Source organism: Mirounga leonina, unplaced genomic scaffold (assembly GCF_011800145.1).
Source record: "Mirounga leonina isolate KUSES-001 unplaced genomic scaffold, KU_Mleo_1.0 Mir_321, whole genome shotgun sequence".
In the NCBI taxonomy this organism is placed as follows: Eukaryota; Metazoa; Chordata; class Mammalia; order Carnivora; family Phocidae; genus Mirounga; species Mirounga leonina.
In genome coordinates, this window is record NW_023270680.1 from 4,823,511 (window position 1) to 4,849,054 (window position 25,544).

General features: G+C 46.7%; 1 protein-coding gene across 5 annotated transcripts in view; it reads left to right on the plus strand.

Moving 5' to 3' along the window:
- Positions 1-25,544, plus strand: part of DNAJB6 (DnaJ heat shock protein family (Hsp40) member B6) — a 66,003-nt gene that overhangs the window by 19,560 nt on the left and 20,899 nt on the right. For 3 of the 5 annotated variants that reach the window (XM_035029886.1, XM_035029884.1, XM_035029887.1), the window contains exons 2-8: positions 5,265-5,355; positions 6,136-6,245; positions 8,572-8,631; positions 9,424-9,534; positions 20,140-20,271; positions 22,223-22,364; positions 22,879-22,949. In XM_035029886.1, the coding sequence (XP_034885777.1) occupies positions 5,291-5,355; positions 6,136-6,245; positions 8,572-8,631; positions 9,424-9,534; positions 20,140-20,271; positions 22,223-22,364; positions 22,879-22,949 (691 nt within the window). In that variant the 5' untranslated portion in view covers positions 5,265-5,290. Of the gene's footprint in view, positions 1-3,952; positions 5,168-5,264; positions 5,356-6,135; positions 6,246-8,571; positions 8,632-9,423; positions 9,535-10,499; positions 11,634-20,139; positions 20,272-22,222; positions 22,365-22,878; positions 22,950-25,544 lie in introns of those variants that run through there. The other 2 variants (XM_035029885.1, XM_035029888.1) reach the window with 2 other exon arrangements.

Genomic DNA, 25,544 nt, shown 5'->3' on the forward strand with positions numbered 1-25,544 from the left:
TTTGCACAAAGACGGCACATCCTTGCAGATAAAGAGAAGCCTTTGGACTTGAATCCAGCTTTGAAGTGGTACCAAGGACACCTTAGCAGTGGCATCCGACACACCAGATGACCTCTGACCACGTGTGGCTCTGGTGATGGTTCAGCTGTTAGAAAGCGAGAGCCTGGTCCTGAGATTTCTCCCTTTGTTGCGCGTTGGTAACCGTGGGTTGACCTGTCCTGTCGCTGCTGGGCGCTCCAAGGTTCCCGCAGATGCACGCAGCAACAGCTGGGGCCCACAAGGGACAGTAATCTGGCGTAGTTAATTATTAGCCCTTTGAAGTGGAGATGCTAGGATGCTGATTTTTCTGCTCTTTCTGGCTGCCCTTGCCTTGTTGTGGGTGGTTAGGTTTTTACTTCCTGAAGATAAAGCTTGCTGTGCTTCTAGGTCATGAGAATTGGGACCTCTTCTGTGGCAAGTAATTTGGAGACTGAACTTGGCCGACCAGTCACTGGCCGACCAGTGTGTTTTGAATGTTGTAACTACCTGCGAGGAAACCTTTTCAAATTGGGTGCTCACTTCCATGTTGTGTAACTGATTGCATTTCAGACAAATACTTCAATAGTTTATGTTGAACATACTCAAACAGAATTGCAAAAACCATATTGTGCACAATCATGTTCTCATGGGTATGTCGTCCTGTTACTGTAGAGGCTCATGGCAGGCTGCCCCAGGATGGGCCACTTTTGCCTAGAGATTATATCAGAGTTAAAAGTAATCAAAACCCAGCAGATGCGGGAAAAGGCCCTCTGCCTCCCCCTCAACTGCTTTAATTTACATAGGAAAGGAGAGCCTGCACCAGGAAGAGCTCTATTAACAGAGACTCCTCTTTACCTAAGGAAACGCAGCGCAACCTTGTGTTCCCAAACCTCTCTCCTTGCTGAGGGTCTTCCTCCCATTCCTGTCCTCAGACCCCCCTCTCCTGAGCGCCTAAAAGCTTCCTGTTGCCTGCCTGCCTGTGAATTTCCTGTCCGTGCCTGTTACCTTCAGTTTTCTCCCGTCCACGTGTCTGTGGCTGAGGCCCCCTGGAAGGGCCACAGGACAGAGGAGGAGGTCTTCCTCCCAAGCAGCGTTCTCTTTCTTCTGTGTCTGTCACAGCTAATTACCAGAAAATAGTCACCATAGAGTTTTCTCTCCTTAATTTGTAATTTAAAAAAATTCTGGGACTCTATTTGAGAAAAGTACGTATTTTGATGTTCTTAAATGGTAAGTCTTGTTCAAGTCTCTTCTGAGTTCTTAACCTTCCTATCTGTAGAACTGTTATTGCTGTATTTGAGGTTCTACATCCTTTTCTAAATTTCTCCTTCACCAGGTGATCAAATTGATATACGATATTTCACCAAAATATATCCTGATTTCCTTCATGAGATCTTTGACCGAAGGGCTTTCTGAAAATGAGTTTGGTGTCCAGTTGTTCGTTTCTGGTTTTGTGATACTGTTTTCCTTTTTTTTTTTTTTTTAAAAGATTTTATTTATTCATTTGACAGAGAGGGAGAAGCAGGCTTCCCGCTGAGCAGGGAGCCAGATGTGGCGCTGGATCCCAAGATGCTGGGATCATGACTGAGCCGAAGGCAGATGCTTAAGGACTGAGCCACTCAGGCACCCCAGAACATGGATTTTTTAATTGTGCGCTGCAGGGCCCTATTTTATGTCAGCTACAAGAGTTTTGTTAAATGACATGACTGGATATGTCTTTTTTTTTTTTTTTTTTTTTTAATATTTATTTGACAGAGACAGCAAGAGAGGGAGGGAACACAAGCAGAGGGAGTAGGAGAGGGAGAAGCAGGCTTCCCACTGAGCAGGGAGCCCAGGACTCTGGGATCATGACCTGAGCCAAAGGCAGACACTGAACGACTGAGCCACGCAGGCGCCCCTGGATGTGCCTTTTTGTTTGTTTGTTTGTTTGTACTTGGGGCACCTGACTGGCTCCGTCAGCTGAGCATACAGCTCTTGATCTCTCGGGGTCGTGAGTTTGAGTCTCACGTTGAGGGTAGAGTTTACCTAAAAGAGACTTTTATTGGGGTTCCTGGGTGGCTCAGTGGGTTAAGCATCTGACCCTTGACTTTGGCTCAGGTTGTGATCCTCAGGGTCATGGTGTGGAGCCTGCTTGGGATTCTGCCTCTGCCCTTGCCCCCTACCCCCCAATAAAAAAAATGAAGTTTTATTTATAAAAACAACATGTAAATAACTTATAATATCTATAAAAACTTTTAAAAGTTTTTATTTAGGGGCACCTGGGTGGCTCAGTTGTTAAGCGTCTGCCTTTGGCTCAGGTCATGATTCTAGGGTTCTGGGATCGAGTCCCGCATCAGGCTCCCTGCTCAGCAGGGAGTCTGCTTCTCCCTTTCCCCCTGCTCGTATTCTCTCTTTCTCAGTCTCTCTCAAATAAATAAATAAAATGTTTAGAAAAAAGTATTTATAAAACTTCTTTTATAAAAGACTGAGTTGAGAGAGACAGCATGGGCAGGGGGAGGGGCAGAGGGAGAAGCAGGCTCCCTGCTGAACAGGGAGCCCCAGGGAACCCGAATCTAGGCTTGATGCCAGGACTCCTGGATCATGACCTCAGCCGAAGGCAGACTCTTCACCAACTGAGCCACCAAAGCTCAGTCCCGAATGCTTTTTTAGTATGTTCCCTTTCAAGTTCTTTGTTTCAGATTCTTGGAGGTGTTCTCACTCCTCCTCATGCTTTCCTCGTCTCTAGTTTGTCAGCTCCTGTTGAGCAGGGGTTGTGTTTTTTTGCTGGAATCTGTGTGACTTAGCTTGTGGAGATACTTAGTGCTCAGGTGTACCTGTATTTGCCTCACCATCCCGGGGTCGTATTTGTTAGTTCTGCAGAGTGTGGAGCATCGCAGGATAATGGAGGTAATAAGATTTCATTCTGTACCTCTGACCGAGCCCTCAGGCTTCAGGTGCCCAGGGGGCTTCTTTCTCTGCAGCGGGTTGGAGAGAAACCTCTCTCCTCCCCCTTTCTTGTAATTACAGCCCTTGGGGAGCCACAGTACGAGGGGGGGCGTGTGTGTGTGTGTGTGTCTGTCTGTCTGTCTGCAGTGCGGCCACTCTTTCCTGTGCCTTCAAAAGCAAGTCCTGTCCTGAGAACGTAGGACCGACCCCCACCCCCCGCCCCCTCCCGGCCCCAATCTCAGGATTACCACTTCTGGTGTAGACTCCTGGTTGTGTCTGGCACTTGAGCCTCTTTCTGGCAGCTCAGCTTCTTCAAATGTATTTGTTGGACTTTAACATTTCTAGGTATTTCAAGGTGGGGGGGGGGATCTATTTTACATCATCCTTTGGTTTTTTTTTTTTTTTTTAAGGATTTTATTTGACAGAGACACAGCAAGAGAGGGAACACAAGCAGGGGAGTGGGAGAGGGAGAAGCAGGGGGAGCGGGAGAGGGAGAAGCAGGCTCCCCGCGGAGCAGGGAGCCCGATGCGGGGCTCGATCCCAGGACCCTGGGATCATGACCTGAGCCGAAGGCAGTCGCTTAACCGACTGAGCCACCCAGGCGCCCTATTTATTTTATTTTTTTTAAGATTTTATTTATTTGACAGAGAGAGACACAGTGAGAGAGGGACCACAAGCAGGGGGAGTGGGAGAGGGAGAAGCAGGCTCCCTGCAGAGCAGGGAGCCCGATGCGGGGCTCGATCCCAGGACCCCGGGATCATGACCTGAGCCGAAGGCAGACGCTTAACGACTGAGCCACCCAGGCGCCCCAATCTTGTGATATTTTTGAATTATTCCTTGTGTCTAGCTCCTGTACTAGTAACGAGTAGATTTCATCTGCTTCCTCTGACCCTTTATTTATTATTATTACTTTTTAGATTATTTGAGAGAGCGAGCATGAGCATGAGCAGGAAGCGGATGCAGGGCTCAATCCTATGACTGTGAAATCATGACCTGAGCCCCCTGAGATGACCTGAGCTGAAACTGAAAGTTTGCTGCCCAACTGACTGAGTCACCCAGGCACCCCCTTTTGACCCTTTAAATACAGAGTTTCTCTGTAAATGCTTGGCTGGTACATTTCAGTTTGGAGTCATGACGTAATACTAGATTTTTTTTTTTTAAACCGTGGGTTGGTCCCCCAACGTTGGCAACGACTGTGTGTGCATCTTGTTTTGAGCAGTGGAAAAATTGCTAGTTGTGACATTATTTAACCTAGACCGCGTTCAGCCTCGGCACGGTGGCCTTAGGAAGACTATGATTGCATGTCCTGACTCAGAGTCAGAGTGTCTCTGAGGTCTGATAGTTGAGTTTCTGGGGACGCCGTGGGAAGCCCAGCTTCAGGTGTGGGCAGAGCAGTCTGACCGAAGGCTCTGTTCTCCTGGTGAAATTCATGCGTCCTGTCAGAGGCTAGGCCTGTTCTTCGTAAGTTTTTGATCACGCGTTGAATGAGGTGTTTTACTCAAAGAAGTGAATTCATTAGATTTCACTTGAAGAGGCAGCATACATGTACCTGGTTTGTGGGACCCAAGGCCCTTCCTGTTAGAGGTGGCAGAAGCAGAACGGATTCTCCTTGTCCTGCCCTAGGCAGTGACATGGGTAAGTGTGAGGCAAATCTCTGCTGCTAGTTTTCCACTGAAGGTGAGATCTGTGGGGACATTCTCTCATCAGTATCGACTGCAGGGCAGTAATGTGTTTGTTTTGTGGATGGATGGGAGTTTGAAGCCAGAGGGTAAAGGTACTCTGATAGCTGTGTTGTCAAAGACATTTCCTTTTTCTTTCTCAGGACTTTGAGGGAGGGTGCGGGGGGGGGGGGGGGGGGTGCGCATCAGCTCGTCCCCAGTCTTTGTGTGGTTCCCATGTTACAGGGACAGTGTGTTCATCCTGGTGGCTGTGCAGTCTTGCCCAATGCCTGGCACAGGAATGCACTGAATGAAGGAGGTAACCAAAGCTCCCTGAGCACGGCCCGTGTCAGGAAAACAAGATACTCACAAAGGGCCTGTCAGCTGGTGGTCAAGTGGGCCCTGAGTGTCTGCCTCAGAGTCACCTGTTAGTTTTATTTAGTTAAGGCAGCTATTATTAGGCTATTTCAGAGCTTTTTATTCTATATCAAGAAGGGTCTTAGGGCACAAGTCTTGGAATCTGTTCCCAGACAAGGGTCCAGCCTGACAGGCTAGTGGTTAGTGTGCAGGTGAGGTGACATTCCCCTCCCTCTCTGCTGTGTTCCTTCCCCACGATGAACCTAACCTTGGCAGTCCTGTCATTGACTGTGGATTTTCTAATCGCAGGACTCACTCCAACAGCCTGTTAAAACATGGTGGATTACTATGAAGTTCTAGGCGTGCAGAGACATGCCTCAGCCGAGGATATTAAAAAGGCGTAAGTAATTGTATTTATGAAATAATCTGTGCAGTCCTGCACTGGTCCTTGGGTATTGTTACTTTTTATCTATTGAAATGGGCCCCATGTAATTTAACACTCTTTGAATATTGCTGTTTAATTTTATCTTCGGACAGAATAGTTAGCAAATTAACTCTTGCCTTCTCAGACCTAGGCCCAGCCTGTCCCTTGTCACTGAGGAATAAGAAGGTCACTTGGTTTCCTCTGTTACTTTGCCTTGGGACAGTGGATTCTGCTGGCTGCTTAAAGTAGATCAAACACTGAGGATGTGAAATAATCGCAGAGAACTGACGTTGGACTTTGGAATGGAATTGACTTGGCACTCGGCACTCAGAGTGTGGTGCTGTAACGTCCTTGGTGTTAGCTGCTTTAAAAAACCCTTGTCATGTGACCCCAGCTTGTCCTCCTAGAACCCATCTGGTCCCTGGTTCGGTTTGTCGGCCTTACCCATGCCTTTGTGACCAGGCCTGGCCCCTGCCTCTGTGTGCTGTGCTCTCTCAGCCGCTGACCAGTTCGGCCTGCACGCATTGGTCCTCACACATTTTCACATTCCTGTATCTCTAGAGGTTGGTTTGTATTCCGCTGGGTGGATTTGAGAACTTGTTTCTTTCGTGGTGGGGGAGAGGGAGCTTTTACTGTTGAAATCGATGTTCGTGTCACGAGCTTAAAGCTCCGCATCCATCTCGCAGCCGCATGATGTCCCACAGCCAGTGGAGTTCTGCACGTGGACGTGACCTCTGCTCTTTGACTCTTTTCAAGGTACCGGAAATTGGCACTCAAGTGGCATCCCGATAAGAACCCTGAGAATAAAGAAGAAGCAGAGAGAAAATTCAAGCAAGTAGCTGAGGCGTATGAGGTGTTATCAGATGGTGAGTTGACCTGTCCAGAGCTGGGGCTCTCCCCAGGGCCAGTGGGGTATGGATGTGGCTGGCTGAGGTATTGGGCACCGAGAAAGGAAGTTTCTTATTTTTCTTGTGAAACTTTGAGTCTTATTCCTGGCAGATACTTGAGAGTTAACTTGTGCTGTAGCGCACCCTGACTTCTAGCAGTTCTTTCAGGATGGCTATTTTATTTTTATTTATTTATTTATTTTTAAAGATTTTTATTTATTTGACAGACAGAGACACAGTGAGAGAGGGAACACAAGCAGGGGGAGCGGGAGAGGGAGAAGCAGGCCTCCGCCAAGCAGGGCGCCCGATGCGGGGCCCTATCCCAGGACCCTGGGATCATGACCTGAGCCGAAGGCAGATGCTCAACAACTGAGCCACCCAGGCGCCCCGGAAAGCATAGGCTTTTGAAAGTCCCACCCATTAGCCTGGTTTCATGAATCAAGCAGAAGGTGGGCTGTTAGCCAGATTCAGTCAGCAGATTCTTGGTGAAGAAAAGAGTGTGGGTCCTGGGCTTGGGAGAGCAGTGTGGAGCTTTTTTAGAAGACTGGAAATCTGCTGACACCGCCTCGCCAGGATGCAGCATCGAATGACCTGGTGTGAGTCAAGGCAGAGGTACCCAGGATAGAGTAGGACTCACTGGCTGCAGGGCGTGGGTGCTCGCCTCAAGTGTGTCCACATGTGGTCAGGGTCACTAGTGAAAGGCTTTTTTTTTTTTTTTAAGAGAGACATAGTGACAGAGGGAGAATTCATGCGGGGGAGCAGAGGGAGAAACAGGCTCCCACTGATCAGGGAGCCGGATGTGGGGCTCCGTCCTGGCGCCCTGGGATCATGACTGAGTCGAACGCGGACGCTTAACCGACTGAGCCACTCAGGCGCCCTGTGAAGGGCATTTTTTATTTTAGAGAGAACTCCATGTAACCATCACTCCCCTTCCACTGCTTAACAATACGTTGAGCATTCTTGTTTTATCTGTTAACACATCTCTTTTACTTTAAAGGAAATCCCAGATCTTTTATTTCACTAGTAACTTGTTACTAGAAAACACATAAACACTGATAATTGCAATCTTTTTCAGATGTGGCATTTAAGGTCTTAACCTGATAGTGGGTTCTGTCTTTTTTTTTTTTTTTTTAAAGATTTTAGTCATCTGAGAGAGCCCGAGAGCAGGGGTGGGGGAGAGGGAGAAGCAGTCTCCCTGCTGAGAGGGAGCGGGACTCCATCCCTGGACCCTGAAACTACCACCTGAGCTGAAGGCAGGCGCTTCACCAGCTGAGCCACCTAGGCGCCCCTTATACTGGTTTTCTGAACTGGACTGACAGCACCGTGGGACCTCCGTGTCATTATTTGTTTGGTCCTTGTTTGTGTTGATCCAGCACTTCCGGATTTGTGGATTCACAGACCAGGAACATTAGAAAAATGGAGGACTAAACCCAAACTGGTTTTTTTATTTTAGTCAAGTGATTAAAAAAAAAAAAAATTCAACTCAAAGTTGATTTTTGTCAGGAAGAGAACCTTTAAATTCTCATAGAGACGCTGTTGTTTCTCATCTCTCCCCTTTTCTTAGGGAGAGTGTCTTTCATGTTCTCTTACGCAGCCTCTAGCCCAGAAGTTCCCTTCGCAGGTGTGGTTACCATTCTTACTAGAGCTCTGGTAGTAGAAATGAACTGGCTTTCAGTGGTTTGCTTGTGCATGTTTCCCCATAACCTCTGTTATTTTACCTCACAATTTGGTAAAACCTGATATTTTGGGGGAAAACACGTGTCAAAGGCTGCAGGGTAGTTGTTTGTTCTAGAAGGTAAATAGAAGACAGAGGACAGCAGAGCATCGTCAAGGCTTGGTTGGGCTGTTGCTCTTCCAAGGGAATTAAGCCTGTGGGGTTAGAGTTGGCGCGTCATCTGGCTTTCCATACGTTGGTTTCCTGCCCCACCGAGTCCCCATCCTGTTTCTCCATGCCACAGATCTTATCCCCCGTAGTTGGACTTGGTAGTAAGAAGGTACACATCTAGAATTCGAGTAGTTTTAGAACTTGCAGTGTGATTTTAATGTTTGCATGAGCCACATGCTCTGTGTACAGTAGGCTGAAAGAAATACTTCATTTAAACTGCCTACTACTTAAAAATTTTTCCGAGTTTTTAAGGAGATCCCTCTTCCCTGTTTTTATTTAAGGGAGGCCAAACTCCTTTAAAGCTAACTGTGAAACCTTGAAAACTGCATTGGTTCCTTGGTTTACAATTTGGAAATACTTAGGTGAATTTTAAGGGGAAAAGAACTTGTTCTTTACTGACTCTCCTTTTTAAATTTATAGCCAAAAAACGGGACATCTATGACAGATACGGCAAAGAAGGGTTAAATGGTGGAGGTGGAGGTACGTAAATGTGGATTTTTTTCTTGGCTTGATAGTGAGCAAGGGAGGCCATCTGGCTACGGGAGGTCTTGACAAGGGGTTGGATTTGTCAGTTTTCTTGGACCGGGGCGTGTTTCAGAAACACACATGCAGCCTGGAAAGGGGCTGGATTGCGGAGGAGGAGGTGAGGTGGACCACATTGAACAGCCTCGTGTTAGACGACGATGGTGTGCGCGGATGTGCTGTTGGTAGATACGGAGTCCATTACGACCCTGCTCTGACACACTGTGGGCTTGTGCTCCCAGATCAGTACCTCATCCTGGGTCAGAATATCCATAGGGCTTAGAGGACAGACGGTACCCACAAACCTGAGGGCCTGTGGCCGGCGGCAGCCCCACATGGGTGCGTGTGTTTGATGAGAAGTGCCCGTGACAGCCCGCGCCTGCTCAGCCCCTTGGCGGGCGTTGGGATATTAGTGCTGCAGACTGAGCACAGACCCGGCCCGGGTGACGAGCGTGAGTGAATGTTTCCTTGCTTCATGTACATGACGCTTCACGACAGAAAATGCTTTCCTGTGTGTGGATGGTCGTTGTAGAGATGGTGAGAAAGTGCTAGTGACTACGCCGCTGTGACCTTCAGGAGTGCGAAGCCCGCGCTCGAGTCTCCCCACCAGTCACAGGCTGCGAAAAAAGCCATGGGTGTATGACCCATTTTTTTTTAATTTAGGTTCCAATTTATAGGATGTTTTGTAGATAAGTAACTGCCTCCTAAACGCAAGAATTCAAAAACTAAAAGCTCTATTGTATTACGTAGGTGGAATTCATTTTGACACTCCGTTTGATTTTGGCTTCACATTCCGTAACCCAGATGAAGTCTTCAGGGAATTTTTTGGTGGAAGGGACCCGTTTTCATTCGACTTTTTCGGTAAGTTCATTGTTCTCTTGGCATGACCATGACTCCGCTGAGATGGGCATCCTTTTCTGTTCCATCACCATGGCACCCTGTTGTTTGGCTTTGTTTAAGCAGTGTAGGGGTTCTAAAATCCATTTTTCTTCTTCTCTGGCAGAGGTTTCTGAGTGGACGCTGTGCACGTGAAAATAATAAAGGTTTAAACGTATTCATTGTCTTCATTATGTATGGCCCTAATTAACATCTTCTTTTGTCCTCAGTTAGACAGTGGTAAGGATGCAGGTGCTGGGAGCTTGAGGGTGCTGCTGGCTTTTGAGCATGGAGTTCTACGTGAATTTTCCCCGAATTGTTCTGGGTACACACTGGGCATTGCAGCAGATGTTGTTCAGAGGACATTGGCTCTGTAAACCTGTGTCTGTTTCTCTAACTGGGGGCATTGTGACTGTTGAGTTCCCAGTGGGTGAAAAGAAAGGACCTCTCTAGAGCAAGGCAGCGCGGGTACTCCTGGCCGAGAGTAGTTTTTGCCAAAGGAGACCGTTCCAGCTGCTGGGTCCTGCAGAATGGATTTTCCCATCAGCTGCACCTCTTAGCCGTGACGCCTGGGGCCAGCTTTTCGTGTGTGTCTCCAACGCAGGTGGGGTGGGGAGTGGGTGTGGCCGCCTGCTGCGAGGGCTCCTTCGCCACGGCTGCGGAGCTGCCCCGGGTGCCGGGAAACTCGGGCACCGCAGCCGTTTCTGTGTTGGCTCACTGTGGGTTCCCCAGCCTGTGCTTCCATCCTTTGTGGCCTGGAGCCTCGTCGGAGAGCCCGACCACCACCTGCTCCCCTCCAGGGGGACCAGAAGAGATGTTCTGTCTGCACATGACGGGGGAGAAACCAGTGGACCCTTGCGCATCCTAGGCATGAAGAAAAGTAACTTGCTGCCATGTCTGGTAGGTATCGGGGCTTTTTAAATGGTGTGGCCCCGGAGTTTATTTCAGATGGGGATTCAGAGAGATTTTCCTTCTTTCTTACTGTGGTTTGGCTTGACTTGAAGAGAATAGCTGATGGAGGGTGCTGGGTGGTAGTATAATATGTATCAGCATGAGTTAGTTTTTCATCCACAGGTGTTACAGTGAGGCTAAGTTAGGGGTGGAGAGGAGATTGGTCTTTCGAAGACTTCAGCTTTAATGCTGCTACCATAGGCAGCGTATGGATCGGGAAGGCTTTCCTTCCCGTTAATATATGAGATACGTATATTCATTCTTTATTGATTGGCTTTTGTGTATGTAACAGATCTCACCATAAGAAAATACAAAGAATTTCGTGGTCTTCCCTGTGTTAAAATTTACTTTTGTGTCTCGTTACAACCTTTAGCGAACCGCACATGGGTTGTTTTGGGGGAGCAGGGCAGTGTTGGGTGAATCTCCTGGTGGCCAAGTGAGGATCTTCTGCCACCGAGGGTTTCGGTTCTAGCGCACATCACGGGGTGTGGGGCGGGGGGTGGCAAAGCAGGCTGACCTCTAAGCCTGAGGCCCAGCATGCTTTATATCTTCATGATTTGTCTTGGGGAAGAGTCCATTAGTGATTGAATTGAGCCAGATTTTGTTTTCCTTGGGAAAATAGTTTGACAGGCCAAGCTTCCTCAATAGGAATGATTTTCACTGAGCAGTTGTTTCTAGAGTGAAGAAGGTATAGAGATTATAATTGGGTGTAAATGAGAAAGTGATTACAGTTTTTTGCCCACTATAAGGTATTTAAACCTCTTGACTTTCCTATCTTGTAGATTGTGAGATATGTGTATATACAGAAATCTTTATGTACACGTGTAGTTCACGGACGTTGTGGACACGAGGCACATTTGGTGGCAATTTCTTCTTTTGGACTGTTTAAGAGATAACTAGTCTGCTGTAATTCAGACTCTGGGCCCTCGGTTTTAGATGCTGAGGTGCTCAGATTTTAAGAATAGGCATTTCCTTTATGTTTCCCATGATCAGTGTAGCAGTGATACTTCTTCAATCCATTCTTATAGGTGTTGTAGGTGACTTCCATTTTCAGGCTCTCCGGATTTACACACAGGAAGAGAAGCTTCTCCACGGCTACTACATGTATGAAGTGACGGTACAGCCTGCTGGGGGTATGTGTAGTCTGGATCTTCATGCAGGGCTGGGGCTTTCTCATCTGGCAGTTGTTTCGTTGATGGTCACCAGCATCTGCATCTTCTTACTCAGCCCTGTTGTGATGTCCATTTGTAGTAGCACAAAATTTTTAGTCTAAATTTTTCACACTTTTTTTTGCCCCCTCTCCTGTTACGCCTTCTAAGAAAAGTAGGTCAAAAATCGAAGACAGTCTGAACTGCACTTTGCAAGTATCAGAATATAAAATTCCATGTCTGACTCCCAAAACGGAAGGGGACAAAACTTCAAAGAGCTAGTGAGCGAGCCAGTGGGAAGGATCGAGGTGTGAAGAGTGTTGGACAGATTGTATGCAGATCTGTGCCCCAGGACACATCAGTGAGGACTGTCAGGTGGTGGTAGAGTGCTTGGGCCTGGGGCCTTGCTGATGCTGAAGCCCTGTGACCACAACCCCCCCCCCCCCGGCAGTCACGTGGATTCCAGAACCTGCTCAGAGCCCTTGGCCCTGAAGTCGAGGGTGCAGGTCATACCTTTGCAGGCACCTGATTTTGTTTAAATCTTTTCCCAAATATTGAGCATGCCAAAATGAGCTCTTGTCCAAATGCGAATTGGAAGGGATTGCATTAACTTGAGTTAGGGTGATCTGTTCATTGTTGATTTTTACAGGACACCATTACTCAACATTCTAAGATGGACAAGTAACTAATATTAGTATCTTGCAGTCATTAGAGGCCCAGCAGGGATAGCGTTTGGAAGAATTGTTTGGGTATAACTTAGCGTTTTTATTTACTTCTATTTGCATGTTAGAAAGTAAGAGCCAGGGGTGCCTGGGTGGCTCAGGTGGTTAAGCGTCTGTCTTCGGCTCAGGTCATGATCCCAGGGTCCTGGGATCGAGTCCCGCATCGGGCTCCCTGCTAGGCGGGGAGCCTGCTTCTCTCCCTCTGCCTCTGCCCCTCTCTCTCTCTCTCTCTGACTTTCATGAATAAATAAATAAAAAAAATTAAAAAAAAGTAAGAGCCAAACTTGAAAACCCATTCAGTTCAGCCCGTTTTCCCTTCATGATGGCATCAGTCCTGTAAGGCTTGTCTGTGAAAGACCTGCCGTGGCGGCGGACACGGATACGGCCTGTCAGCTCAGGGAAAGCGGGCTTTTTTTTTTTTTTTAAGATATTTATTTATTTATTTGACACAGAGAAAGACAGTGAGAGAGGGAACACAAGCAGGGGGAGTGGCAGAGGGAGAAGCAGGCTTCCTGACGAGGAGGGAGCCCGATGTGGGGCTCGATCCCAGGACCCTGAGATCATGACCTGAGCCGAAGGCAGACGCTTAACGACTGAGCCACCCAGGCGCCCCAGGGAAAGCGGGCTTTTGGAGGGAGGTGGAGTGTTGTTGAGGAGGGTAATAGCTAACTGTCGAACGAGATCTAAGTTTAATGTAGTGAGCCCATCATTTTGCTCTCCCAGGGTTCGAGGAGGTGGCGAGTGAGGAGTTGGAGCCCGGGTTTGAGGACTCGGCAGAAGACGGCCAGAGTGAAGAGAACAGCGAGGTTTTGGATGTGATATCTAGCGAGGAGCTTGATGTCTATAGTGAAGATGAGCCAAGCGAAGGCTGTAGCCGGGGCCAGGGCGAGCTCCTGAGTGAGGAGCTGGAGTTTGTGTCCAGTGAGGATGAGGCGGGTCCAGGGGACGTGGAGGAGCTCAGCGAGGAGTGCGAGGAGCTGCTGAGTGAGGACAGCGGCCCGGAGCTGGAGGGGCTGCCCGTGGGGCAGTGAGCCTGGGCTGGCTGATGGAATAAAATGTTTGTGCCTTACTGACTAGTGCCTGAGACAGTCCTTGCTCAGACAGCCTAGCCAACCTGGGGGCACTGGAGGGGACAAGGGGTGGAACCCCAGGAGGAGAGGCGGGGCAGCTCCTGCAGGCTGGTGGTCCCGCAGGGCTTCGCCGCCGCTTTCAGGCCCGCTGGGTGTCGGGGGGGGGGGGGGCAAAACGGTTCCACAGGCAAGGGGGCTGACAGCAGGAACTGATGCCTCTTGGTCCTGGAAGCCGGGAGTCGGAAATAGGTCCTGGGAGGGAGCAGCTCTTCCAGGCCTCTGTCGAGCTTCCGGCGGTCTCAGATGGTCCTTGCGTGTAGCCTTCTCTTCCCCGTGTGTGCACATCGTGCTGCCTCTGCGTGTCCCTGTCCAAACTTCCCCCTCCTAGAGACACTACCGCTCCTGGATTCAGACCCACCTTACCGAGCTCATCTCAACTCCATCCTCAGCAAAGACTGTTTCCTTCCGAATTAGGTCACACTCACGGGGCTTCGGGATTCCACATCATTTTGGAGGGCCACAGTCCATCCTGTAACGTCGTTTTCCCTAAAGAGTTGTTTGTTAGAAGCAGCCAATTTTGGACGGAGAAAGAAGGGGAAGCCTTGAAGTGAGATGTGCCAAAAGAAACCAGAAGTCAGGTCAGAGGCACGGCTGCCCTCCCGAATTCCTTAGGGCATCCTTGCACACGCGTAAGCTGAAAGAAGGCAGGGAATAAGACTTAAAAATCCACATAGGTAACGGAGCGTGTTAGACTGGTTTCCAGCTGTAGTAGCTAAAGACGGTCTCCATGCACCAGAGCCCGTGGTCCTGAATGGGGGGGGGGGGGCACTATTGCTGCCCCTCTGGCTTCTTGTTCCTCTTGGAGGAGGCTTAGCGCTCTGGTCAGATTCCCTTGGAGAACATACCGGAGTGTGTCGTTCTGGCTCATTTGAGAACTCTTGCTCTTGGACTGTGGAAATAGTCCATTTTCAGTTGAAGGTAGCTGGTGACGCCGGCTTTTCGGTGCGTGAGTTTGTGCCTGCGAGTGATTCAGACTTGGTTCCTGTCACTCTGCTCCCTCAGCTGCACCCCCAGCAGGGAGAGGAGAAGGCTGGTTCCTGCAGAAGGTGGTTCGAGAACTGTTCCTGGGCTGGGAGAACAGCAGTGCTGGCCACCCCACCGGGGGTGGGGCACCCCGTAGTGAGGGTCTGCATGCCGGCTCTGGATCACGCAGACGGCCAGGCCCTCTGTGTGCGGTTTCCGTTTTCTGGGGGAAGCCAGTGCCTTGACTTGTGTTGGTTCTTAGACTTCTAGTGTAGTTGTGGGCCTCGCTTGGGTCAGTTTGCAGAGTCTCTTGTAGGTTTGGCTCCTCATGTCTTCCACGTGGAACTTTGGACTCTGTAGTTGAGGGGACCACTTCCTTCCTGGGAACCTGGGGAAGATGTTCTGAACGGCCGCAGCTGTGGGAGAGCGTAGGGAAGTCGAACAGGCAGCACTCTTTATTTGAAATGCCTGTGCTGCGTTCAGATTTTGTTTTGTTCTGTTCCCCGCAGTTTTTCTCTGTGGCTGGGGAGTCCACAGTGTGAGGCCCTGGGGGAAAGAGCAGCTGGTGCCTCCTGCCATTAAAGCCTCTTCTTCTTGGTTGGGTTTGTTCTTCCTGGAGTGTGTACTTCGGGTTGGTGGGCTAGGAGCAGTACTGATCATGATGGATTTAGTTTTGTTCCTGTGCTTGCGTTTGCTGTGGGGTTAAAGGAGTTATTTGATCTGTTCCTCCGAATTTGTTTTGTGGTTATCAGATACTGAATTTTGGTATAAAACTTAAGAAAATGTATGGCTTAAAACATCTTTCACAATACTTCTTTTTTCCTTAAGGCTGTTTGTATGTATGCATGCACGTAAGCATTTGTTACGGTGGGTTTTGTGCAAAATTATTCCACAGCATTCAGTTAAATGTACTTTTTGTCCTAAGTTTGACCTTGTTACTTTGGTCTTGATGAGTATTTTGCTGATATCACTGATCCCTTCAAGGATTCGGTTTCCTGTTTTGAGAGACTAGCAGGATCATCTCTGAGGTGGAGAAGGTGTGCTATATATCCAGGGCTCGGTGCCTCAAGCCCTCAGGTGACCGTGTTGGCTTACACTCCAGACCTCTGTCTGTTTCAGGTCGCCTTGGTATCTCCCCTGCCTAAAGATCCTTGTAAAATAAATGATCAGGAATACCGGTTTCATTTTTTGAAATCTGTATTCCATTTCTCCAGAGAGAAGCAACGTGGTCTATATTTACATATTTCTGTTTCTGACTACATATCCATATCTGAGGAAGTTCACTATAAGGAGTTGGCTCAGTCGATTATGGAGACTTACAAGGTCAAAATTTGCAGAGCTGCTGTCTCGATTGGAGTCCAAAGGCCATCAGGCTGGAAGAGCCAGTGTTCGAGTTGAAAACCCATCAGGCTGGAGGATTCTCTTACTTGGGGGAGGGTGGTCTTTTGTTCTCTTCAGCCCTTCCACGGATTGGATGAGGCCAGCCACTCAGGCTACTGATCTAAATGTTAATCTCATCCAAAACACCCTCAGAGACACACCCGGAACAGTAATTGACCAAATATCTGAGCACCCTGGGGCCCCTTGAAGTTGCCATGTGAAATTCACCACCACAGGCCCACCCTCTGTCAACTTGATACCCATACTCCTCTCCTGAAGTTACTACACTTAATCTCCAAATAAAGATAATAGCGCAGTTATTATTTTCCCTAACATGAGAATAGCTATCCTGTATATGCCTGAAAATGCACTAACATTTCTCCCTGATGGGGAGGTGAGGTCCTGAAATACTGTGATAAAAAGTGTATGTCTTAGGTTACATGGTAAGGGGATAGGAGAGGCGGAGAACAAGATGTTTAACGTATTAAAACGTGTTCACAAACCTCTATAACAAAATAAGAAGGGGGTACTCATGGAGTACCTTCTTTAAGGAGTCAGGTGTGGTCGCAGCTGATGTTTGTAAGTACGGTGGGCCCTTGAATAAACAGGTCTGAACTACGCGGCTCCACTTTTGTAGGGTTTTTTTTTTTTTTTTGGATTACAGTATTGTAAATGTATTTTATGATTTTCTTAATATTTGGTATTCTCTAGCTTACATTATTGAAAGAATACAGAATATAATACCTACAACATAGAAAGTATGTGAATCACGTGTGTTCTAGGTGAGGCTTCCTGTCAACCGTAGGTTATGAGCAGTTAAGCATTTGGAGAGTCAAAAGTTAAACTCAGATTTGTGACTGTGTGAGGGGTCAGGGCCTCTAAGCCCGCATTGTTCAGGGGTCTATTCCTCCTGCGCATGCTCCCCATTTCCTCAGCCTTGAGCAGACACCTCAGCTGGCTGTGGTTTGTATGCCCACTGGGCTGAAAGTAAAACCGTACTTGGTAGCATGTTTGGCTATGTTACATTGTCTTACTACAATTTTATTTCTAAAATACAAATAAAATATTTATCATTTTTGTATCTCAAAAATGATGCATACCTAAGAATTTTGGAAATATAAATGAGGTAAAGGGGTAATCAACATTTGTCTTGCTACCAATTAAAAATCCACTGTTAATATTTTTCACCTATAGTAGTTGTAATGTGTTACCTAAATGTTCTCTTCTGCCTTTTTCTAAAGCCTAAACTTAATGCTCGTTTAAAATGTGCATTTAAAATGCTATTTACCTCCTCCTCTTTTGGAAAGTTTGGTTATTTTCAATTTTCAGTATATAATTCTTTGAATTCTTTTAGTGCAGTGTAGTATTTCCATGTTTGAGATGAGTGATTTCCCTGAAGTAGAAATGCTGGGTTGAAGAGTTTTTAAAAATTGATTGTATTTAGTTTGGGGCTTGAAGATTTTGAAAGGTCACGGTACACAGTCTTTAACTGCTTTTTGAAAGGGTACAAACCAAATAGCCAGTGATAAGCTCTTAATAAAGATTTGTCTAATTTTACAGTGGCTGCTTTTAACAGCATAAGCATATTAAAAAAAGAAAGTGTTTGTGTCACCGTGACTGATGTAACTGAGACTTTTCATTTTCAGGGTTTAAACTTTTATAAACTTCAATTTTGAAATTACATAACGTAAAGTTCAGTGAGTAAAATGACTACCCGAGTTGTAGAAAAGCATTTAGGCTGTGCAATATCAACAACAACAAAAATAAGATAAAGGAGTTTTTAGAAAAATACCAGAAAATATAAACTGAAAATCCACTGGCTTTACTCCTACTTCTAAACCAGCTTTCGAAGTAGCTTCTGAAGAACGGAATTGTATAGTTATGCAAGTCTTCATTTAGCCTAGAGTGTGAGCATTTGAGCCCGTGTGTCTGATGGTGGTACCATAAGGCCCCTGGATCTCGCTCTGAAGAGAACAGCGCTAAGGATTTGATTGCCGTGTGAACCTCAAGAAGTTAATAAGTACGTTAGGAGAACAAACACGGTAGGATTCAGTGTAAATGAAGTCTCAGGTGCAGAACAACATGGTTTTAGGGATTCCTGAAAGTGTAAAGCAGGCCATGTAAATTCTTTTTGATGTTAACTTCTTAGGGGAGAGTCAGAAGTTGCACAGTAAATTTAAATTGCATTTGTAATGTTTGTTTCTTCACGTGAGTGGTGGACATCAGGGTGGCTCTGACAAAAGTTGGTGTCACCGGTGTGTAGGCTGTGGTTTTATTTGAATAGGGTGAGTTCTGGAGAAATTCAAGTGTTAACTAGCTTTAGATAAGATGAACTTCCATTTATACTTCTGTTACAATGGACTGTAAGCCCAGCCCCATTTACAAAGTAGTAGGTCATAAATGATTTTCCTAGGAATTATTTTGTGAAGGGCAGCATTTGCTGTGGAATGTTGGCATGAAGTTGCAACACCAGCAGGCTGGGGGTTGACTTGCCAGCAGTTAGCAGTTCTAACCCAGTACCCTCTGTGACCCTTGGATTGGCTCCTCTGGGTCCAGTGGGGTCATGTCTGCGCACTGGGATTGCACGTAGGCCTTCCTCCTTCCTCTGGCACCTTGTCCTTTCTAAAGCGCTTTCAGGAGGGCACCAGTAACCAGTGACTCTGAATGTGTCCTTCAGGCCCATCTTCCTGCACGTAGCATTAGATGAAGCAGACCAGCCGATTTTCGCTGAGAACAGCTCAAAGAGGCCAAGACTGCCCGCGCTCTTTACTTGGCCCTATTTTGAGCTTCTTAGCCTTGCCTAGCCGTCTGCTCTCAACTTGCGGGTCCTCTGTGTGTGTCTGCGGATCATGGCAGAGTTCACCACGAAGGTCACGTGTGTCTGTGCCCTTGAGTTGTGTCGTGAACTCCCCTGCTTTGGTCACTCTTGCCCGGTCGTACCGAATACACCATCCTGGTTCTGTAGTTTGTTTCTCTGGCATGCGTTTTTTTCTTACCATTCATCAGGATTCCTTGAGCTTCTCTATTTCCCTGGGGGAAAAAAATAACACTGATTAATTCACAGAACCGTAGTGTATTTTTAAAAAGTTTGTATGATTCCTATGTTTTTAGTAAGTGCCCCATTGACTGATAACAAAATATCAGGGCTAATCTTATTTTTATTTTCAGGAGCATTTGGTATGTCTAATAGGAATACTATGGCTATCTGTGTCAGTAATTTTCTGTTAAAATAGAGCATGTTGTTAATGTCTGCCAATTAACATTTATTCAGATTTGACTTTGACTAATCCTTTCTAATTTTTTTTTGCTTATAGAAAAGTAAAGGGAATTCTTAAATCCTATGGCCCAGGATCAACAGCTATTAAATTTTGCCTCACTCGTTACACCATTCTCTATGTGTTATGCAAATAAATGTTAGAATAATCCATTTTTGTTTTTATTTCGTAATTACATTGGGGAAGGTAGCCCAGGTTCCCTGGAGTACAGTTACCTGAGTGTGAAGCCCCCTTAATCTTTCCAGTGGTGGCAGCAGGGACAGTGCCTGCTACTTGGACTCAGAGGCCATATTAAAACAGCTCTCTAAGACCTCCTGGGTGGCTTAGTCAGTTAAGTGACTGCCATCAGCTCCGGTCCTGATGCTGGACTCCCTGCTCAGCGAGGAGTGTCCCGCTCCCTTTGCCCCTCCTGCCACTCAATGCACGCGGGCACACTCACTCTCAAATAAAAGAACTCCCTATGAGACTCTTCACTCCAGGGAACAAACTGAGGGTTGCTGGGGGGGGAGGGGGTGGGGGATGAGGTAACAGGGTGATGGGCATTAAGGAGGGCACGGGATGTGATGAGCACTGGGTGTTATACGAAAGTGATGAGTTGGTAAATTCTGCCTCTGAAACTAATAGTACACTGTATATGTGCTAACTTGAATTTAAATAAGATCTTGACAGGAAAGAGAAAGAAAAAAAAAAACAACCCCGGCTCCCTGTCTGAGTTTGAAGTGCACATGAGTGATCTTGAATTTTATATTTGTTACATAGAATGATTGTGTCAGCAGTCTGGTTATTTATTCCTTAGTGTATTCTAGCTGTAGTTGAATTAGACGAGTAAGTTAAGTTGCTGGTCATTAGATGAACTTTGGTTGCTCTGTAGATAAGCTTTGTTAAAACTTCTTGATAAGTTTTTTCTTCTGATGGAATAGTGTGTTATAAGGTGTTAACGTGTTTTCCCTTTATCGCAGCTCTCCCATGAAAAAAATAAGCTCGAATAAAGACTTTACAAACTGCATCTGTTTGTTTTTAGAAGACCCATTTGAGGACTTTTTTGGGAGTCGAAGAGGCACCCGTGGAAGCAGGAACCGAGGCACAGGGTCGTTTTTCTCTGCCTTCAGTGGATTTCCGTCTTTTGGAGGAGGGTTTTCTTCTTTTGATACAGGTATTAAATCCTTAGATTTAATGTCCAATCTGTGAACAGACATCAGTGCTGATCAGCAGTTTCAGTTAGCAGTTTGAAGAGAGTATATTCCTTTGGGTTAGAATAGCTTTGTAGATTTGCCAGTAGTTTCATGTGTGGAAAATCTGTACTTAGTAACCTATATTTTCCCCCCCTAATCTTCCCAAGACTGTTTTACTTGAAAATCCATTTCTAATCTTACTATTAAAGGTCAGCATTTAATGAAGTTATTGGTTAAAAGGAGTTACTTGATTTGGGGTAAATAATTGTGAAAAAACCCACTTGTAGACGATCTCCCTGAATCCTTTTTTGTCAGACCTCCTTGGCAGCTTTAAAAAAAAAACAACAGTAGATAGTATTCTAGGAGGGTCCAGGTTGATGGGATCGGAAGGTGGGGTGGAACACTGTGCGAGTGCCCGTGGCCACGCGGAGTGCACGAGGGGGTGCGATCGTGTGTGACTGCCCTGCCCCACAGCAGCTCATCTGGGTCCTGATCCTGCGGGTGTGAGTTTGAGCCCCATGTTGGGTGTAGAGATCTCGTTAAAAAAAATGTGCAAAAGGGGCGCCTGGGTGGCTCAGTTGTTGAGCGTCTGCCTTCAGCTCAGGTCAGGATCCCAGGGTCCTGGGATCGAGCCCCACATCGGGCTCCTGCTTAGCGGGAAGCCTGCTTCTCCCTCTCCCAGTCCCCCTGCTTGTGTTCCCTCTCTCGCTGTGTCTCTCTCTGTCAAATAAATAAATAAAATCTTTTATTAAAAAAAAAATGTGCAAAAGGGGGGGGCAGTTGATTAACCAGAGTATTATGCACGTGGCATGATATAATTACGTCTTTTACCTGGAGAGTTAGGGTCTTTTCTTGGAAGTTCATATAGTTCCTCTTAACAGAGGAGCTCTTGTTTTTTTCTGATTCTCTGATTATTTCAAATGCTACGTGGTAGGAATTGGCGGTTCTTGTCACGAAGGCTGCCCGCAGCATACAGCTCCGCGTTCTTCCCTCGGAGTATGCGCTGGCGCCGTGGAGGGAGACGGTGGGTTTGCTGACCCTTGGCTGCAGGGGCGACTGTAGATGGCCTGTCTACAGCAGCCCGTCGTTAGGGACCGCACAGTATGCTGCAGGAGAATTGCTCAGGCTTAAGGGAGAGTCCAGGAAAGCGGATTTAATACATCAACAGAATAGTACTTCATTTAAGAAATGGTGGCTAATGTGTTGGGGGGTGTGTGGATGCAGACCTTACTTCTAGGAGCCTTGTAAAGCGTCATGTTGAGGGCGTATGGGGATTTGTTCTAATGTGAATATTTTCCAAGTGGGACGAGTAGTGATAAGCTCTTGAAACAAGCAAACCAGTCCCAGTATCAAAGGTTGCTTTGCTTTCGTGTAACTTGTGGAAATCAGGGATTTTAGTGTCTGGAGTGTGATTGCCGTAATTGAGAATGTTGTCCGCAAGTGAATTAGGCAGATTCATACTTTTTCAGTAAGTGTTTGCAGTATTCTTTCTAAAATTCTTGAGCTTTTTAATAATTCAGAGTGTCACCCCTTCGTGGTCACATTGCAAGGAGAAGGTAAGCAGGTTGGGTTCGGCGTTCTGTGCCGGTGAGCGTTCTGCTCCTGCCGCACGGCGATGCCCGTTGCCGTCCCGCTCCTCTGTGGTGCACGGGCCCGGCTGGCCGCCTGTTGCCAGGGTGAGCTGCCAGTGGGCTCAGCCGAGGGCCCGGCCGGGAGGGGGGCAGGAAATAGGATGCAACAAGGGGGGGCTCTCCTGCTCCCCAGCCTCCAGGGGAGCACGCGCCCTCCTCCCTCCTCCTCGTGGTTCCGGGGCCGCTCTGCTCAGGCACCACTCTCCTGGTTTGATCTGTTCCTTCGTGGTTTTCCTGTTACTCATACTTGGGTTACATTAGTACTGACACATTGCTCCCTGATCTTCCTGTTTTCCCACAGGATTTACTTCCTTCCCGTCACCAGGTCACGGGGGCCTCACTTCGTTCTCTTCCACGGCATTTGCTGGTAGTGGGATGGGCAACTTCAAATCTATATCAACTTCTACTAAAATGGTTAATGGCAGAAAAATCACTACAAAGAGGTACGGTGGCTATTTATACCTTTTAAATAAGTAGGTGTACTGTTTGGTGGGTGCCTCGTGTCCTTTGCGGTGCGAGCGTGCACACGCACCCTCCGAGTGTCATGTGTAGGGTGTATGTTAAACCTGGCAGCGGTGGGATCTTGACGTCTGAATTAGAGCTTTCCCATTTGAACTGCTGCTTAATACTTCTGCAGCAGAAGTGATCTTTATGTAGAGCGACACTTAAAATGTGTAATAACATAGAAACGCCTGGAAGCTTCGGTTAGCGCTGCTAGAACAGTAACACCGTGAACAGTGCGTGTTCACCTGCGCAGTGTTTGAGACGCTGCTCTTACCTGTCAGAAGAAATGTATTCTAAGAAGGAATTGTTGTCAGGTTGCTTTCACCTGTGTTTTTAGCCCTCAAGATCAGTGATTTCATATATGCGAGTGGGAATTAGCTTTTTAAAAATAGGCAGGTACATTCACATGTATTGACTTTAAAAAAAAAGGTTTGAAATGCATTTTATTTTCAGAATTGTGGAGAACGGTGAAGAAAGAGTGGAAGTGGAAGAGAACGGCCAGTTAAAGTCCTTAACGATAAATGGTAAGGAGCAGCTGCTGCGCTTGGATAACAAGTAACAACGCACGTGTGTGGCAGGCGCGTTAGCTGTAACGGGCACCGTTGAGGACTGACAGGAACGCTTTTTTTTGAAGATTTCAAACGAACTCAACTTTCAGTATAACTGTACCTAATCTAAAGTATTTATACACAGCTCATCGGAGCCCTATTTGTCATAGACTTTTGAGTTTATTGTTGGGACCACATAATAGGACCATTGTTTGGGGGTTTTTGTTTTTGTTCTTTTTGTTTTGTTTCGTTTTTGTTTTTGTTTTTTGTCTTTAAAATTGTTGTAAATCTCTGTATGCACTTTGCTTTTTTATTAAACGTAATCCACGGTGGCCGTGACTCTTTCATAAACTAACACCAGCACGGACCTGCTTTTCCATCGTGCTTGAAACGTGAGCCAAGTAGAGTCAGCCTGCTGTGAAGTTAACATTGCCAGGATGAATCTTCCACAAAAATAATTTCAAGTTTTTTTCAGTATTTAGTAGTGAGAGATATTAATGCATTAATGGTAATACATTTCTCGTTTAATAATAAATTGAGGATGTTTTTCTAGTTGTGCATGAATGCTGGCAACTTAGTAAGATTTGACAATTGTTTAAATATGTAATGTTAAGCTTAGGTTTAAAAAAGTAAAGCTGGTAAACTGGGTCTTTGTCATTTGCTTAAAAAAATAATAATAAATGCGAATGTGTTTGGTGCATTCTTTCCTGAGTGGGGCCTGTAGCCTTCTTGTGTCTGTGTATGATTTTGTACCTGGGCTTCCAGTGTCCCTTCATTCTTGTTGAGTTCTGTTCCTCAAGGTGGACGCCGGTATTGAGTGACCTGTATTCCTTTTTCTCAGTATATTTGCAGGGTTGGTGTCTATTTTCCTGTTTGTGTTACATAATGATGAGCAATTTATTGAAGCTTCTCCTATGGTAACATTTTTACGGGGAAGGAAGAAATAGCTATACGACTTTCTCATTCTTTACAAGTAGGTTCTAGTTTTCTAGGGTACGTTTGATGCCAGCTCATTTAAAGATGTGATATGCATGTCAAAGTCATGGGGTGACATAGGTGTGAACAAAAATAAAGCTCTTTTTTGTTTTTCGATGTGTAAAATCACGTTGAAGATCCAGTCACCAGTGACTAGAATTCCAGCCAGAGGGATGTTAAACTGGACGTGGCTTGCATTTGAACAACCCCACTCAGCTTTGTTTTGGGTAAGCATAGGGTCCTGCCAGAAAGACAGGAGGACCTAAGGATGGTTCCTTCATGACAGACAAATTCCTGTCCCAACTAGAAGGCATGTGAAAATTGCCCAGGTACCATAGAGTCTTTACAGAATCAAATGTTTTTGTTGGAAACAAAGAGTATTGTAGAAAATTTCATAGAAACTAAAAACAGTGCAGAATGCAGTGTAAGTTCTTGAAGACAGTTGAACTAAGGGAAGCTGTGAAATGTGCTGTCCTAGCCCTCCAGGCCTGTGGAGAAGAGAAGCCTGTTGTAGGTTCACAAACCAAAATTCTGATACTAGAAAGCTCACTTGGTTTAGGCCGTTAGGATAGATGATTTCTGTCATTGAGAAACTGCAGTTGATAACCTGGAACTGAACAGACGTAGAATTTACAGTTGTCATGAAAGGTGGGTGGGATGAACCCTCCCGATAGAGCAGGTTGATGCCCCCGTAGGGGAGCAAGAAATCCTGTCTACTCCCTTAGTTAGAGCTTCCCGGGAGGCATTGCACTAGACCTGTGGTCTCCTGTTTGGGATCCTTCTTGGGCGGGGGGCGTGTTTTGAGACTGTCGGGTGCACGTCCCGCTGTGAACTCTGCTTTACAATGCAGGATAGAGGCAGAGGTTTCTGACTTCAGAGAGTCCTGCTGCTGAAATTTCTTGGTGGGGAGCATCCCCGTCAAATGTTCTTCATTGGCATTGGGGGAACGTGGCCTTCGTTCTGCACTTGTGTTGTTGATAGCAATGTTCATTTTACAAATTTGTCTGGGGCGGGGGGGTGCGTGTTAAGGAGTCCCTTTTACCCGGAGCCGTGAGGCGTCTTCCCAGCTCTGGCAGCATCGCTCCCATGAGGAATGACGTGCGAGAAGAGCTCATAGTGGACATTGCAGGCTCTGGTCATTTGTTGGTCCCTATGCTTTTCTGTGATTCTGTAGGCTTGGATGCCTTGTGGAAACAGCGGGGCGCCTGCCCCGACGGGCTCACATCCCGTGTGCACTGTCTGTCACGCACTGCGTGTCCTGTCTGCCATGTGCTGCATGTCTCTGTTAAGGGGCAGAAATCCTTACAGTCCTTGAAGAAGATGGGCCAGCACACGCTTGGGATGTCAGGCTGCTCTTTTCCCTGCATCCCTGTGGTCCCTCAGTTGGTCTGATTGAGTTCGATGGATTTTGCTTCCTTTACAGCTCCAGAGGCTCCAGATGCGAGTTTGGGAACTCAGTAACTTTATGATGAAGACGATGATGATGTTCGTGGCTGCACGAATGGCGATTTGTCCTTCCTCTCTTTTCTTTGAAGTTCTTTCAAGGGCAAATTGTAGAGATTTGTAGAGTTAGCTTTAGATTTCCTGAAGTTACTC